The following is a 14,568-nucleotide window of genomic DNA, read 5'->3' on the forward strand; positions in this document are numbered from 1 at the left end:
TATGAATCACTTATGTCTGAATCACTAAAAAGACATTCACACTTATGTCTGAATCACTAAAAAAATCCTTTTATTCTAACACTAGAGAGTTAACCAAAAAAATGCAAGTTCTTGTAAAACGACAATGGAACGATAGAAACCTATGCAAAAGACCAAACTGAATGTAGGTCCTTAATTTGTCTTGGTGGGGAAGAAAGTAAGGAGACCAAGAGGACTTTAAGTATATTTGCTAACAGCAAAAAGTAGAAAACTGAGACCAAGAACAAAAATAAATCAACAAACAATTCCAGGTGGCACAGCATTGCCCTACGTACTGATTACTTTCAACAGAATTGGATCAAAAACAGACTCTACACTGAGATTTTGGCCTTTCACAAGTCAATTCAAATAGCTTTGCTCATGATGTGCATTTTAAAAAATAAGAATAACAGAAATTACATATAGGTAAAGTTAACAAAACCAATTACAGTATGTACAGCATGATTTTTTAATACAAATATAAATATGCATTTACATATTTATATATAAGAAGTATATACATTCAACACTAACAGTCATTGGCTGGATTTTCAGTGATATTTATTGTCTTATTAATCTGGTTCTTAAATGTTCTATAATTAATATGTATCATTTAATTATAAAAACTATGAAAATTTCTAATGGAGATTCTTTCTTCTGGAAATATGTTAAATGAGCTATCACAACCATATACACTTGTCATTCTCAACTAAATAGAACTCTGTTTTTTTGAACAAACCCTAGTTTTTCTCAATAGATGTAACAATAATAATAAAAAAAAAAAAAAGACCTTAAGTTGTAAGACAGAAGAAACCTGTAGTAGACTTAATTATAGATTTCTGGGAAATTTACTTACAGTACACATCCACTCTGATTGACTTTATCGCTGGGGACCCCAGGCCATTCTCTGCTTTACAGTAATACCGGCCTCCTTGGTGTCGCTGAATATTTGTAATCCTCAAAGTCTCGTTGAAGACACTTGAGTCTTGGAATCTGTCAGAAGCACTTCCTGCTGTTTTGGTCCACCTGATCTGAGCAAGCATCAACAAAGATTGTTACTTTAGGTTGGTTTTCGCACTGAAAAATTAAATAGCAATTATTCATTTGAAGAGTTGGCTTTCAGAACTGCTACAGTGCCATTTTTGGCAAGTTATTGGAAATTAAGAAGAAAAGTTTATACACGTAATTCAACTATAAAAGTTTAAAATGCAATGTCATCATTGTATAGTGTGTATAATTCTAATTCAGTTGCATAGAGTGCATCCAAGTTTAACCAGTGTGAAGGGCAATATAAATATAATACAAAGGAAGTTAAATATAAGTAGTACACTGAAAATATGGATTAGTTTCTTTTTGCTGAGACTCTAAAATTCTCACTCATATTTTCGAAACCCTGTAAGGCACTTTTTATTTACTTAGTAAAGGTACTACAGGTAGGTTCTCACTTTCTTTCTGGACATGCTTCAGTATTTTAGTCAAAATTTTCTATTTGATTTGGATAATTTAAGCATATTACCATAATAGCTTATTGAAATTATGTGTAATTTTATACACCTGGTTGTTAAAAATGGTTTTATTTTTTTATGTTTTTGCTTTAATAAGCCCACAAATGACTTGTCTGTTTTGATAATTAGAATTCACTTTACATCAATAATTATTTTCAAAAAATGTGTAAACTTTTCCAAAGAGAACATTTCTATTAAACTGCCAAGCACTTTGAATATCTAAAACATTCCATTATAAACAATACCATTCTTTTAAACACAGCTGTGCACAACAGTTTTAGATTTTACCAGAAATAAAGACTGGCATTCAACTCAAATTTTGTGTATTTTAGCTTATAAAACATAGATAAAAGTCACATGATAGTACTGTAAAGTGATATAAAACAGGATGTAAAACTGATTCAGTTTATTTCTCTCCTTGTCCCTGATGTATAACATATATTTTATTATTACTATGTTTAGGTTGAAAAACTGCTGATAGAAATCCTCTGGTCAAACACAAATGAAGAAACATAGAAAAATGCAACTAAGGAGTGGGCCATCAAAATTTAAATCATTGGGCTTCCCTGGTGTTGCAATGGTTGAGAGTCCGCCTGCCGATGCAGGGGACACGGGTTCGTGCCCCCATCTGGGAAGATCCCACATGCCGTGGAGTGGCTGGGCCCGTGAGCCATGGCTGCTGAGCCTGTGCATCTGGAGCCTGTGCTCCGCAACGGGAGAGGCCACAACAGTGAGAGGCCCACGTACCGCAAAAAAAAAAAAAAAATTTTAAATCCTTTAATACTGCCATTATTTATGCTATTTTCATACAATGTTAATTAAAATTTATGATCTAATGACATTAAGTATCTTTAAAAAGTTCTCCAAATCATTCCAATATCAGTATAAATATATTCATGCTTGCCCTTAATTGTGAATGAAACGAAAATGTTACCTAGAGATTAATAAAAACTGAGTAATTCATAAAAATAAATTTCAAATGTTTATCCAACACTTTGTGCAGAAAATATACACAAAAATAAATGAAATGGGCTTCCCTGGTGGCGCAGTGGTTGAGAATCTGCCTGCCAATGCAGGGGACATGGGTTAAAGCCCTGGTTTGGGAAGATTCCACATGCCATGGAGGAACTAGGCCCATGAGCCACAACTACTGAGCCTGCACCTCTGGAGCCTGTGCTCCACAACAAGAGAGGCCACGATAGTGAGAGGCCCGCGCACCGCGATGAAGTGTGGCCCCCCACTTGCCACAACTAGAGAAAGCCCTCGTACAGAAACGAAGACCCAACACGGCCAAAAATAAATAAATGGAATGATTCCTGATTTCAAGCAGTTTATAAGCTGACTATTAATATGCTCATAAAAAGATGAAGGGTAACATGGGCACTGGTTTGATAAGTACTATTTCCATGGGGAAATCTAGGATTCTATTTTAACTTAAATTTCAAATTTTATAGGTAACCAAATAAAGAAAATTGAAATAAATAAGCAAATTACATAATTTTGTCCTTGTATAGAGATATGTTCTCTCTAAAGTAATAGATATTTCTAAGATATAACCTAAGATATAATAAATACCAATTACCAATTAAAATATGAAGTTTTCTTTGAGTATCACAATATGGTACCAAAATTGATTTTTAAAAATAAATATTTCAGAACATAAAAAGTACAGGATAAAAAGAGTTATGGAAATGGCCTAGCAGTTTCAGATATTAAAAATATAATATTACGGCTTCCCTGGTGGCGCAGTGGTTGGGGGTCCGCCTGCCGATGTGGGGGACGCGGGTTCGTGCCCTGGTCCGGGAGGATCCCACGTGCCACGGAGCAGCTGGGCCCGTGAGCCATGGCCGCTGGGCCTGCACGTCCGGAGCCTGTGCTCCGCAGTGGGAGGGGCCACTGCAGTGGGAGGCCCGCGTACCGCAAAAAAAATAAAAAATTAAAAAAAATAATATTAATACAATAATTTAGTTATAGAATACTGTTACAGTATTGGGAGTTGTCCAGGAATTGGAGGTGGGGGGAAAGAACAAGAGTGAGTGTGTGTGTGTGTGTGTGTGTGTGTGTGAAAGAGAAAAGTAAGTTTGAGAGAAGAAATTATGATATAGACTAGCAGTTATCAAACTTTTTGGTCTTAGAACACCTTTACACTATTAAAAATTATTAAGGACCCCAAATAGCTTTTGTTTATTGGAATTATATCTTTTCATAATCATTGTAGTACAAATTAAAACTGAGACAATGTTAAATTATGTATTAACTCATTTTAAATCATATTAATAAACTGAAGACATTAACATAAGGAACATTTTTAATCACAAAATTATATTTTTCAAAACAAAAATAATTGAGTAAAATGAATGGAATTGCTTTATAGCTTTGCAAATCTCTTTAATATCTGCTTTAGTGGAAAAGAGCTGTCTCGATAATTATATCACCTTCTGCATGCAATCTGTGGCAACATATTGCTTTGTTTGAAATATGTGAAGAAAATCTTGCCTCACACTGATATCTGGTAATAAAGGCAGGAGTGTTTCAATAGCCTTTTCAAATAATTGTGGATAGCCTTCCTTAATACTAAACTAAAACCCCACAAGTGTTAGTTTCCTAACATTTGATGGCAAAGTAGAATCAAAAACCATATAAATGCCCTTTTGGCACTCTGTGAGACTAAAATCCATTGGTCTATCTTGCACTTTTAATGGATTGTTTACTCATACATGATTTTGTAGCATCATACATTAGTCATCTGGAAAATATGAATTCACTGAGTTATGCAGATCTTCCAGATGTTGTCATATTTCATTATATAATACAAGTCACATATATTAATATCATCAAACAGAAGAGTCTTTAAGTGCTGGGAAGCAGCGATACTTTTCCAAACTTTTCCAAACTTCTAATTTTTCTCTTGAAAAGGTAAAATTTATCATTAGTAATAAATATAACTAAGGTATCTTATTTGGGATGGCAAATTCACTTCAATCATTTTTGAGAAAATATTTGCCAAATACCCAAGTCTGAATAACCATTATTTGTATAACAATCAACCTTTTAAGTAAAAACATTATTCTATGAAAATAAGTGATGGAGACCTTCAAGAGGGTGAACAAGTAAGACGTGGAGATCACCTTCCACCCCACAAATACAACAGAAATACATCTACATATGGAACAGCCGCTACAGAACAGCTACTGAATGCTGACAGAAGACCTCAGACTTCCCAAAAGGCAAGAAACTCCCCATGTACCTGGGTAGGGCAAAAGAAAAAAGAATAAACAGAGACAAAAGAATAGGGACGGGACCTGCACCACTGGGAGGGAGCTGTGAAGGAGGAAAGGTTTCCACACACTAGGAAGCCCCTTCACTGGCGGAGACAGGGGGTGGCGGAGGGGGTAAGCTTTGGAGCCACAGAGGAGAGCAGCAACAGGGGTGCGGAGGGCAAAGCAGAGAGATTACCGCACAGAGGATCAGTGCCGACTGGCACTCACCAGCCCAAGAGGCTTTCTGCTCACCTGCTGGGACAGGTTGGGCCTGGGAGCTGAGGTTCGGGCTTCAGAGGTCAGATCCCAGGGAGAGGACTGGGATTGGCTGTGTGAACACAGCCTGCAGGGGGCTAGCTAGTGCGCTACAGCTAGTTGGAAGGGAGTCCGGGAAAAACTCTGGAACTGCCTGAGGCAAGAGACCATTGTTTCTGCATGTGCGAGAAGAGGTGATTTCTGCTCCACAGAAGGCAGAGCACTGCCTAAGCGAGCTCCAGAGACAGGCACAAGCTGCAGCAGTCAGCTTGGACCCCAGAGTTGGGCATGAAACACTAACAGTGCCACTGCTGCCACCAAGAATCCTGTGTACAAGCACAGGTCACTACCCACACCCCCTCAGGAGCCTGTTCAGCACGCCACTGCCAGGGTCCTGAGATCTAGAGACAACTTCCTTGGGAGAACACACAGCGTGCCTCAGGCTGCTACAATGTCATGCTGGCCTCTGCCACTACAGGCTCACCCTGCATTCCAATTATGACTACCATACCCCTCACTATCCCTGGCCTGAGTTAGCAAGGGAGCCCTAACTGGTCGCTGTTTTAATCCCCTCCTGTCTGGGCAGGGAAGAGATGCCTGAGGGCAGCCTACATGCAGAGGCAGGGCCAAAACCAAAGCGGAACCACAGGAGCTGTGCAAACAAAGAAGAGAAAGGGAAATTTCTCCATGCAAACTCAGGGGCAGTGGATTAAATCCCCACAATCAACTTGATGAACCCTGCATCTGTGGAATACCTGAATAGACAACGAATATTCCCAAAATTGAGGCAGTGGACTTTGTGAGCAACTGTAGACTTGGGGTTCGCTTTCCACACCTGATTTGTTTCTGCTTTTCACATTTAGCTTAGTTTAGTTTTTAGTGCTTGTTATGATTGGTGGATTTCCTTATTGGTTTCATTGCTCTCTTTTTTTTTTTTTACTTTTTATTTTTTTAATTAAAATTTTTTTTTCCTTTTTTCTCTTTTTGTGAGTGTGTATGTGTATGTTTCTTTGTATGATTTTGACTGTTTAGGTTTACTTTTACTATTTGTCCTAAGGTTCTGACTGTTCATTTACTTGTTTGTTTTTGTTATTTGTTCATTTTCCATTTATGAGTGTGTGTATGTTTCTTTGTGTGATTTTCCCTGTTTATTTTTACTTTTACAATTTGTCCTACGGCTCTGACTGTTCATTATTTTGTTTTTTTTTTTTTCCTTTTTTTTCTTCCTTTTCTTCCAAGCCATGAGGCTGGCAGGGTCTTGATGCTCTGGCCAGGTGTCAGGCCTGAGCCTCTGAGGTGGGAGAGCCAAGTCCAGGTCACTGGACCACAAGAGATTTCCTGGCCCCACGTAATATCAATCAGCAAGAGCTCTCCCAGAGATCTCCGTATCAACACTAAGAATTAATTCCACCTAATGGCCAGCAAACTCCAGTGATGGACACCCCATGCCAAACAACTAGCAAGACAGGAACACAACCCCCGCCCCCCCGCATTAGCAGAGAGGCTGCCTAATCTCATACTAAGTTCACAGACACACCAAAATACACCACCGGACGTGGCCCTGCCCACCAGAAGGACAAGATCCAGCCCCACCCACGAAAACACAGGTACCAGTCTCCTCCATCAAGAAGGCTACAAAAGCCACTGAACTAACCTCACCCACTGAGGGCAGAGACCAAAAACAATGGGAACTACAAAACTGCAGGCTGTGAAAAGGAGACCCCAAGCACAGTAAGTTAAACAAAATGAGAAGACAGAGAAATATGCAGCAGATGAAGGAGAAAGGTAAAAACCCACCACACCAAACAAATGAAGAGGAAATAGGCAGTCTACCTGAAAAAGAATTCAGAGTAATGATGGTAAAGATGATCCAAAATCTTGGAAATAGAATGGAGAAAATATAAGAAAGGTTTAACAAGGACCTAGAAGAATTAAACAGCAAACAAACAATGAAGAACACCACAATAAATGAAATTAAAAATTCTCTAGAAGGAATCAATAGCGGAATAACTGAGGTAGAAGAATGGATTACTGATCTGGAAGATAAAAGAGTGGAAATAACTAACACAGAGCGGAATAAAGAAAAAAGAATGAAAAGAATTGAGGACAGTCTGAGAGCTCTGGGACAACATTAAACATACCAATGTCTGAATTATAGGGGTCCCAGAAAAACAACAGAAAAAGAAAGGGTCTGAGGAAATACTTGAAGAGATTATAGTTGAAAACTTCCCTAACATGGGAAATGAAATAGTCAATCAAGTCCAAGAGGCACAGAGAGCCCCATACAGGATAAACCCAAAGAGAAACATGTCAAGACACATAATAATCAAACTAGCAAAAATTAAATACAAACAAAAAATATTAAAAGCAGCAAGGGAAAAGCAACAAATAACATACAAGGGAATCCCCATAAGGTTAACAGCTGATCTGTCAGGAGAAACACTGCAAGCCAGAAGAGAGTGGCAGGACATATTTAAAGTGATGAAAGTGAAAAACCTACAATCGAGATTACTCTGGCCAGCAAGGATCTATTCAGATTTGATAGAGAAATAAAAAGACTTACAAGCAAAAGCTAAGAGAATTCAGCACCACCAAACCAGATTTACAATAAATGCTAAAGGAAATTCTCTAGGCGGCAACCACAAAAGAAGAAAAAGACCTAAAAAACAAACCCAAACAATTAAGAAAACGGTAATAGGAACATATTTATTGATAATTACCTTAAATGTAAATGGATTAAATGCTCCAATCAAAAGACACAGACTAGTTGAATGGATACAAAAATGACCTATATATATGCTGTCTACAAGAGACCCACTTCAGACTTAGGGACGCATGCAGACTGAAAGTAAGGGGATGGAAAAAAATATTCCACGCAAATGGAAATCAAAAGAAAGCAGGAGTAGCAATACTCATGTCAGACAAAATAGACTTTAAAATAAAGACTGTTACAAGAGACAAAGAAGGACAGTACATAATGATCAAGGGATCAATCCAAGAAGAAAATATAAAAATTATAAATATTTATGCATCCAACATAGGAGCACCTCAATACCCAAGGCAAATTCTAACAACCATAAAAGGGAAAATCGAGTAACACAATAATAGTAGGGGACTTTAACACCCCAATTTCACCACTGGACAGATCATCCAAAATGAAAATAAATAAAGAAACACAAACTTTGAATGACACATTACTCCGGATGGACTTAATTGATATTTATAGGATGCCCCATCCAAAACAACAGAATACACTTTCTTCTCAAGTGCTCATGGAGTATTTTCCAGGATATATCATACCTTGGGTCACTAATCAAACCTCGGTAAATCTAAGAAAATTGAAGTCGCATCACGTATCTTTTCTGACCACAACGCTATGAGACTTGATATCAATTAAAGGAAAAAAAGCTGTATAAAATACAAAAACATGGAGGCTAAACAATACGTTACTAAAGAACCAAGAGCTCAATGAAGAAATCAAAGAGGAAATCAAAAAATACCTAGAAACAAAGGAAAATGAAAACACAACAATCCAAAATATGGGAGTCAGCAAAAGCAGTTCTAAAAGGGAAATTTATACCAATGCAAGGCTACCTCAAGAAACAATAAAAACCTCAAATAAACAACCTAATCTTACACATAAAGCAATTAGACAAAGAAGAACAAAAAAACCCATAGCAAGCAGAAGGAAAGAAATCATAAAGATGAGGTCAGAAATAAACGAAAAAAAATATGAAGAAAACAATAGCAAACAATAATAAAAGTAAAAGCTGGTTCTTTGATAAGACAAAAAAAATTGATAAACCATTTGTCAGACTCATCAAGAAAAAAAGGGAGAAGACTCAAATCAATAGAATTAGAAGTAACAACTGACATTGAAGAAATACAAAGGATCATGAGAGATTACAATAAGCAACTATATGCCAGTAAAATGGACAACCTGGAGGAAATGGACAAATTCTTAGAAAAGTACAACCTTCCAAGACCCAGCCAGAAAGCAATAGAAAATATGAACAGAACAATCACAAGCACTGAAATTGAAACTGTGATTAAAAATCTTCCAACACAAAAAAGCCCAGGGCCAGATGGCTTCACAGGTGAAATCTATTACACACTTAGAGAAGTGCTAACACCTATCCTTCTCAAACACTTCTAAAATATAGCAGAGGGAGGAAAACTCCCAAACTCATTCTATGAGGCCACTACCACCCTGATACTAAAACCAGACAAAGATGTCACCAAAAAAAGATAACTACAGGACATATCACTGATCAACACAAATACAAAAATCCTAAACAAAATACTAGCAAACAGAATCCAACAGCACATTAAAAGGATCATACATACACCATGATCAAGTGGGTTTTTTCCCACGAATGCAAGGATTCTTCAATATATGCAAATCTATCAATGTGATACACCATATTAACAAACTGAAGGATAAAAGCCATATGATAATCTCAACAGATGCAGAAAAATCTTTCTACAAAATTAAGCACCCATTTATGATAAAAACTCTCCAGAAAGTAGGCATAGAGGGAACCTACCTCAACATAATAAAGGCCATATATGACAAACCCACAGCCAACATCTTTCTCAACGGTGGAAAACTGAAACCATTTCTTCTAAGATCAGGAACATCACATGGTTGCCCATTCTCAACACAATTATTCAACATAGTTTTGGACGTTTCAGCCACGGAAATCAGAGAAGAAAAAGAAATAAAAGGAATCCAAATTGGAAAAGAAGAAGTTAAACTGTCACTGTTTGCAGATGACATGATACAATAGAGATGCTACCAGAAAACTACTAGAGCTAATCAATGAATTTGGTAAAGTAGCAGGATACAAAATTAATGCACAGAAATCTCTTGCATTCCTAAACACTAACAATGAAATATCTGAAAAAGAAATTACGGAAAAATTTTCATTTACCAATGAAACTAAAAGAATAAATTACATAGGACTAAACCTACCAAAGGAGACAAAAGACCTGTATGCAGAAAACTATAAGACACTGCTGAAAGAAATTAAAGATGATATAAACAAACAGAGAGATATACCATGTTCTTGGATTGGAAGAATCAACATTGTGAAAATGATTATACTATGCAAAGTAATCTACAGATTCAGTGCAAGCCCTATCAAACTACCAATGGCATTTTTCACAGAACTAGAACAAAAATTTTCACAATTTGTATGGAAACACAGAAGACCTTGAATACCCAGAGCAATCTTGAGAAAGAAAAACAGAGCTGGAGGAATCAGGCTCCCTGACTTCAGAGTATACTACAAAACTACAGTAATCAAGGCAGCATGGTACTGGCACTAAAACAGAAATATAGGACAATGGTACAGGATACAAAGGCCAGAAATAAACCCATGCACATATGGTCACCTTATCTTTGATAAAGGAGGCAAGAATATACAATGGAGAGAAGACAGCCTCTTCAATAAGTGGTACTGGGAAAACTGGACAGCTATGTGTAAAAGAATGAAAGTAGAACAGTTTCTAACACCATACACAAAAATAAACTCATAATGGATTATAAACCTAAATGTAAGATTGGACACTATAAAACTCTTAAAGGAACACATAGGCATAACACTCTATGACATAAATCACAGCAAGATCCTTTTTGAGCCCCTACGAGAAATGGAAATAAAAACAAAAATAAACAAATGGGACCAAATGGAACTTAAAAGCTTTTGCAAAGCAAAGGAAACCATAAATAAGATGAAAAGACAACCCTCAGAATGGGAGAAAATATTTGCAAATGAAGCAACTGACAAAGGATTAATCTCCAAAATTTACAAGCAGCTCATGCAGCTCAATATCAAAAAAACAAACTACCCAAACCAAAAATGGACAGAAGACCTAAAGAGACATTTCTCCAAAGATATACAGATTGCCAACAAACGCAAGAAAGGATATTCACCATCACTAAACATAAAGAAATGCAAATCAAAACTACAATGAGGTATCACCTCACACCAGTCAAAATGGCCATTATTAAAAACTCTCCAAACAATAAATGCTGGAGAGGGTGTGGAGAAAAGGGAACCTTCTTGCACTGCTGGTGGGAATGTAAATTGATACAGCCACTATGGAGAAGAGTATGGAGGTTCCTCAAAACTACAAACAGAACTACCATATGACCCAGCAATCCCACTACTGGGCATATACCCTGAGAAAACCATAATTCAAAAAGAGTCATGTACCACAATGTTCACTGCAGCTCTATTTACAATAGCCAGGACATAGAATCAACCTAAGTGTCCATCGACAGATGAATGTATAAAGAAGATGTGGCATATATATACAATGGAATATTACTGAGCCATAAAAAGAAACGCAATTGAGTTATTTGTAGTGAAGTGGATGGACCTAGAGTCTGTCATACAGAGCTAAGTCAGAAAGAGAAAAACAAATACCGTATGCTAACACATATATATGGAATCTGAAAAGAAAAATGGTTCTGATGAACCTAGGAGCAGGACAGGAATAAAGACCCAGACCTAGAGAATGGACTTGAGGACACAGGGAGGGGGGGGAAGGGTAAGCTGGGACAAAGTGCAAGAGTGGCATGGACTTATATACACCACCAAATGTAAAACAGATTGCTAGTGGGAACAGCCGAATAGCACAGGGAGATCAGCTTGGTGTTTTTTGACCACCTAGAGGAGTGGGATAGGGAGGATTGGAGGGAGACACAGGAGGGAGGAGATATGGGGATATATGTATACGTATAGCTGATTCACTTTATTACAGAGCAGAAACTAGCACACCATTGTAAAGCAATTATACTCTAAAATGGTGTTAAAAAAAAAAAATTGGAACAAGACCTAAATAGACATTTCTCCAAAGAAGACATAGAGATGGCCAAGAGGCCTATGAAAAGATGGTCAACATCACTAATTATTATAGATATGCAAATCAAAACCGCAGTTTGGTATCACTTCACACCAGTCAGAATGGCCATCATCAAAAAATCTATAAATAATAAATGCCTGAGAGGGTGTGGAGAAAAGGGAACCCTCTTGCAGTGTTGGTGGGAGTGTAAATTGATACAGCCACTATGAAGAGCAGTATGGAGGTTCCTTAAGAATCTAAAAATAGAACTACCATATGATCCAGCAATCCCACTAATGGGCATATTCCTTGAGAAAACCATAATTCAAAAAGAGACATGTACCACCATATTCACTGCAGCACTATTTACAATAGCCAGGACATGGAAGCTACCTACGTCTCCATTGACAGATGAATGGATAAAGAAGATGTGGCACATATATACAATGGAATATTACTGAGCCATAAAAAGACACGAAATTGAGTTATTTGTAGTGAGGTGGATGGACCTAGTGTCTGTCACACAGAGTGAAGTAAGTCAGAAACAGAAAAACAAATACCATATACTAACACATATATATGGAATCTAAAAAAAAAAAAACTGGTTCTGATGAACCTAGGGGCAGGACAGGAATAAAGACAAAGACCTAGAGAATGGACTTGAGGACATGGGAGGGGGAAGGGTAAGCTGGGATGAAGTGAGAGAGTAGCACTGACATATATACACTACCAAATGTAAAACAGATAGCTAGTGGGAAGCAGCTTCATAGCACAGGGAGATAAGCTCTATGCTTTGTGACCACCTAGAGGGGTGGGACAGGGAGGGTGGGAGGGAGGCTCAAGACAGAAAGGATATGGGGATATATGTATACATATAACTGATTTACTTTGTTATACAGCAGCAACTAACACAACATTGTAAAGCAATTATACTCCAATAAAGATGTTATAAAAAAAAGTGGCTAATACACCACAAAACTCAACCATACAAGTCCTTTACCTTGAGACAACCACTGTTCTTTCATAAGCATCAGAAATGTTTTATAGGAATTTTCCATTTTGTCACTTAAAATATTAAAAATAGACTAATTTTCAAGATGTTAAAAATTAGTATTGATTTTTACTGATTTATCAAAAATGTTCTCAGTGACATCGATTTTTTTTTTTTTTTTTTGCTGTGAGTACATGGAAGTGAATTAGTGAAGAATACAAAGACTGCTGATACAATCTGATGCCTCAGCTTTGTTCTGCGCTATGGTACCTCCTATTTTATTTTCCACTGCTTTACACCATCTCAATAAATGCAGCACAGTGAGAAACCACATTTTTCTTCATAAATTCCCTGTAAAGACCACAGGGTCCCCATAGAGATCTACGCACCACACAAGAGAATACTGTTAAGAGTACAAAAACATATATATATATATATTAGTATATATATATGTGTGTGTATATATATATATATATATAATGTATATAAAAAGATAGTGTGTATATATATATATATATATAGTGTATATATATAAATATATATATACACACACTACATATATATATATATATATAAAATTTAGGATTTCATCCAGGAGGTATTTTAAATGAATGAAAAAGGGAAAGGAAAATTGTGCAGTGAGTGGTGTTGGGGCAACTGACTATATATCCATAATGAAAAAAAAAGCTGCCTTTTTTTAAAATTTTCTTTTATTTATTTTTTTATACAGCAGGTTCTTATTAGTTATCCTTTTTATACACATCAGTGTATACATGTCAATCGCAATCTCCCATCACACCCCCACCCCCACCCCCCACTGCTTTCCCCCCTTGGTGTCCATACGTTTGTTCTCTACATCTGTGTCTCAATTTCTGCCATGCAAACCGGTTCATATGTACCATTTTTCTAGGTTCCACATATATGCGTTAATATGCGATATATGTTTTTCTCTTTCTGACTTCACTGTGCATGACAGTCTCTAGATTCATCTACGTCTCTATAAATGACCCAATTTCGTTCCTTTTTATGGCTAATATTCCATTGTATATATGTACCACATCTTCTTTATCCATTCATCTGTCAATGGGCATTTAGTTTTCTTCCATGACCTGGCTATTGTAAATAGTGCTGCAATAAACATTGGGGTGCATGTGTCTTTTTGAATTATGGTTTTCTCTGGGTATATGCCCAGCAGTGGGACTGCTGGGTCATATGGTAATTCTATTTTTAGTTTTTTAAGGAACCTCCATACTGTTCTCCATAGTGGCTGTATTATCTAGTTAATATAACTAACATCTGCACAAGAATGCAGAAGAATGTATGTATAATAGTACAACACTGGAAACAATACAATGTCAAATGATAGGGAAATGGCGATAAACTGATTGACTCTAAAGTTGAATTGAATGCAGTCATTGAAAGAATTAAAATACAAAGTGTATTATTCAGTTAAAAAAAAGAAACCAAAGAGAATATTCTCATCTGTGTAAAAAGAGTATATGTTTGTGTTCATGTGTGTATTCTTATATGTTAATATGTTTATACATGGAATACACACGAAATTTAACATTGATTAATTCTATGAGTGGGACTGGCAAAAGAATAGTGAAAACATTCTTTTTAAAAACTTCTTATTTAGGGCTTCCCTGGCGGTGCAGCGGTTTGGAGTCCACCTGCCGATGCAGGG

At 36.8% G+C, this 14,568-nt stretch overlaps 1 protein-coding gene across 1 annotated transcript in view; it reads right to left on the reverse strand.

Annotated features, from left to right (window-relative positions):
- MDGA2 (MAM domain containing glycosylphosphatidylinositol anchor 2) overlaps positions 1-14,568 on the reverse strand; it is an 848,836-nt gene that overhangs the window by 405,759 nt on the left and 428,509 nt on the right. The window contains exon 3 of the mRNA XM_027111155.1: positions 875-1,049. Within this exon, the coding sequence (XP_026966956.1) occupies positions 875-1,049 (175 nt within the window). The remainder of the gene's footprint in view (positions 1-874; positions 1,050-14,568) is intronic.

This window comes from Aethalodelphis obliquidens, unplaced genomic scaffold (genome assembly GCF_003676395.1).
Source record: "Aethalodelphis obliquidens isolate GAN/ISIS:26980383/991018 unplaced genomic scaffold, ASM367639v1 scaffold10, whole genome shotgun sequence".
Taxonomy (NCBI): Eukaryota; Metazoa; Chordata; class Mammalia; order Artiodactyla; family Delphinidae; genus Aethalodelphis; species Aethalodelphis obliquidens.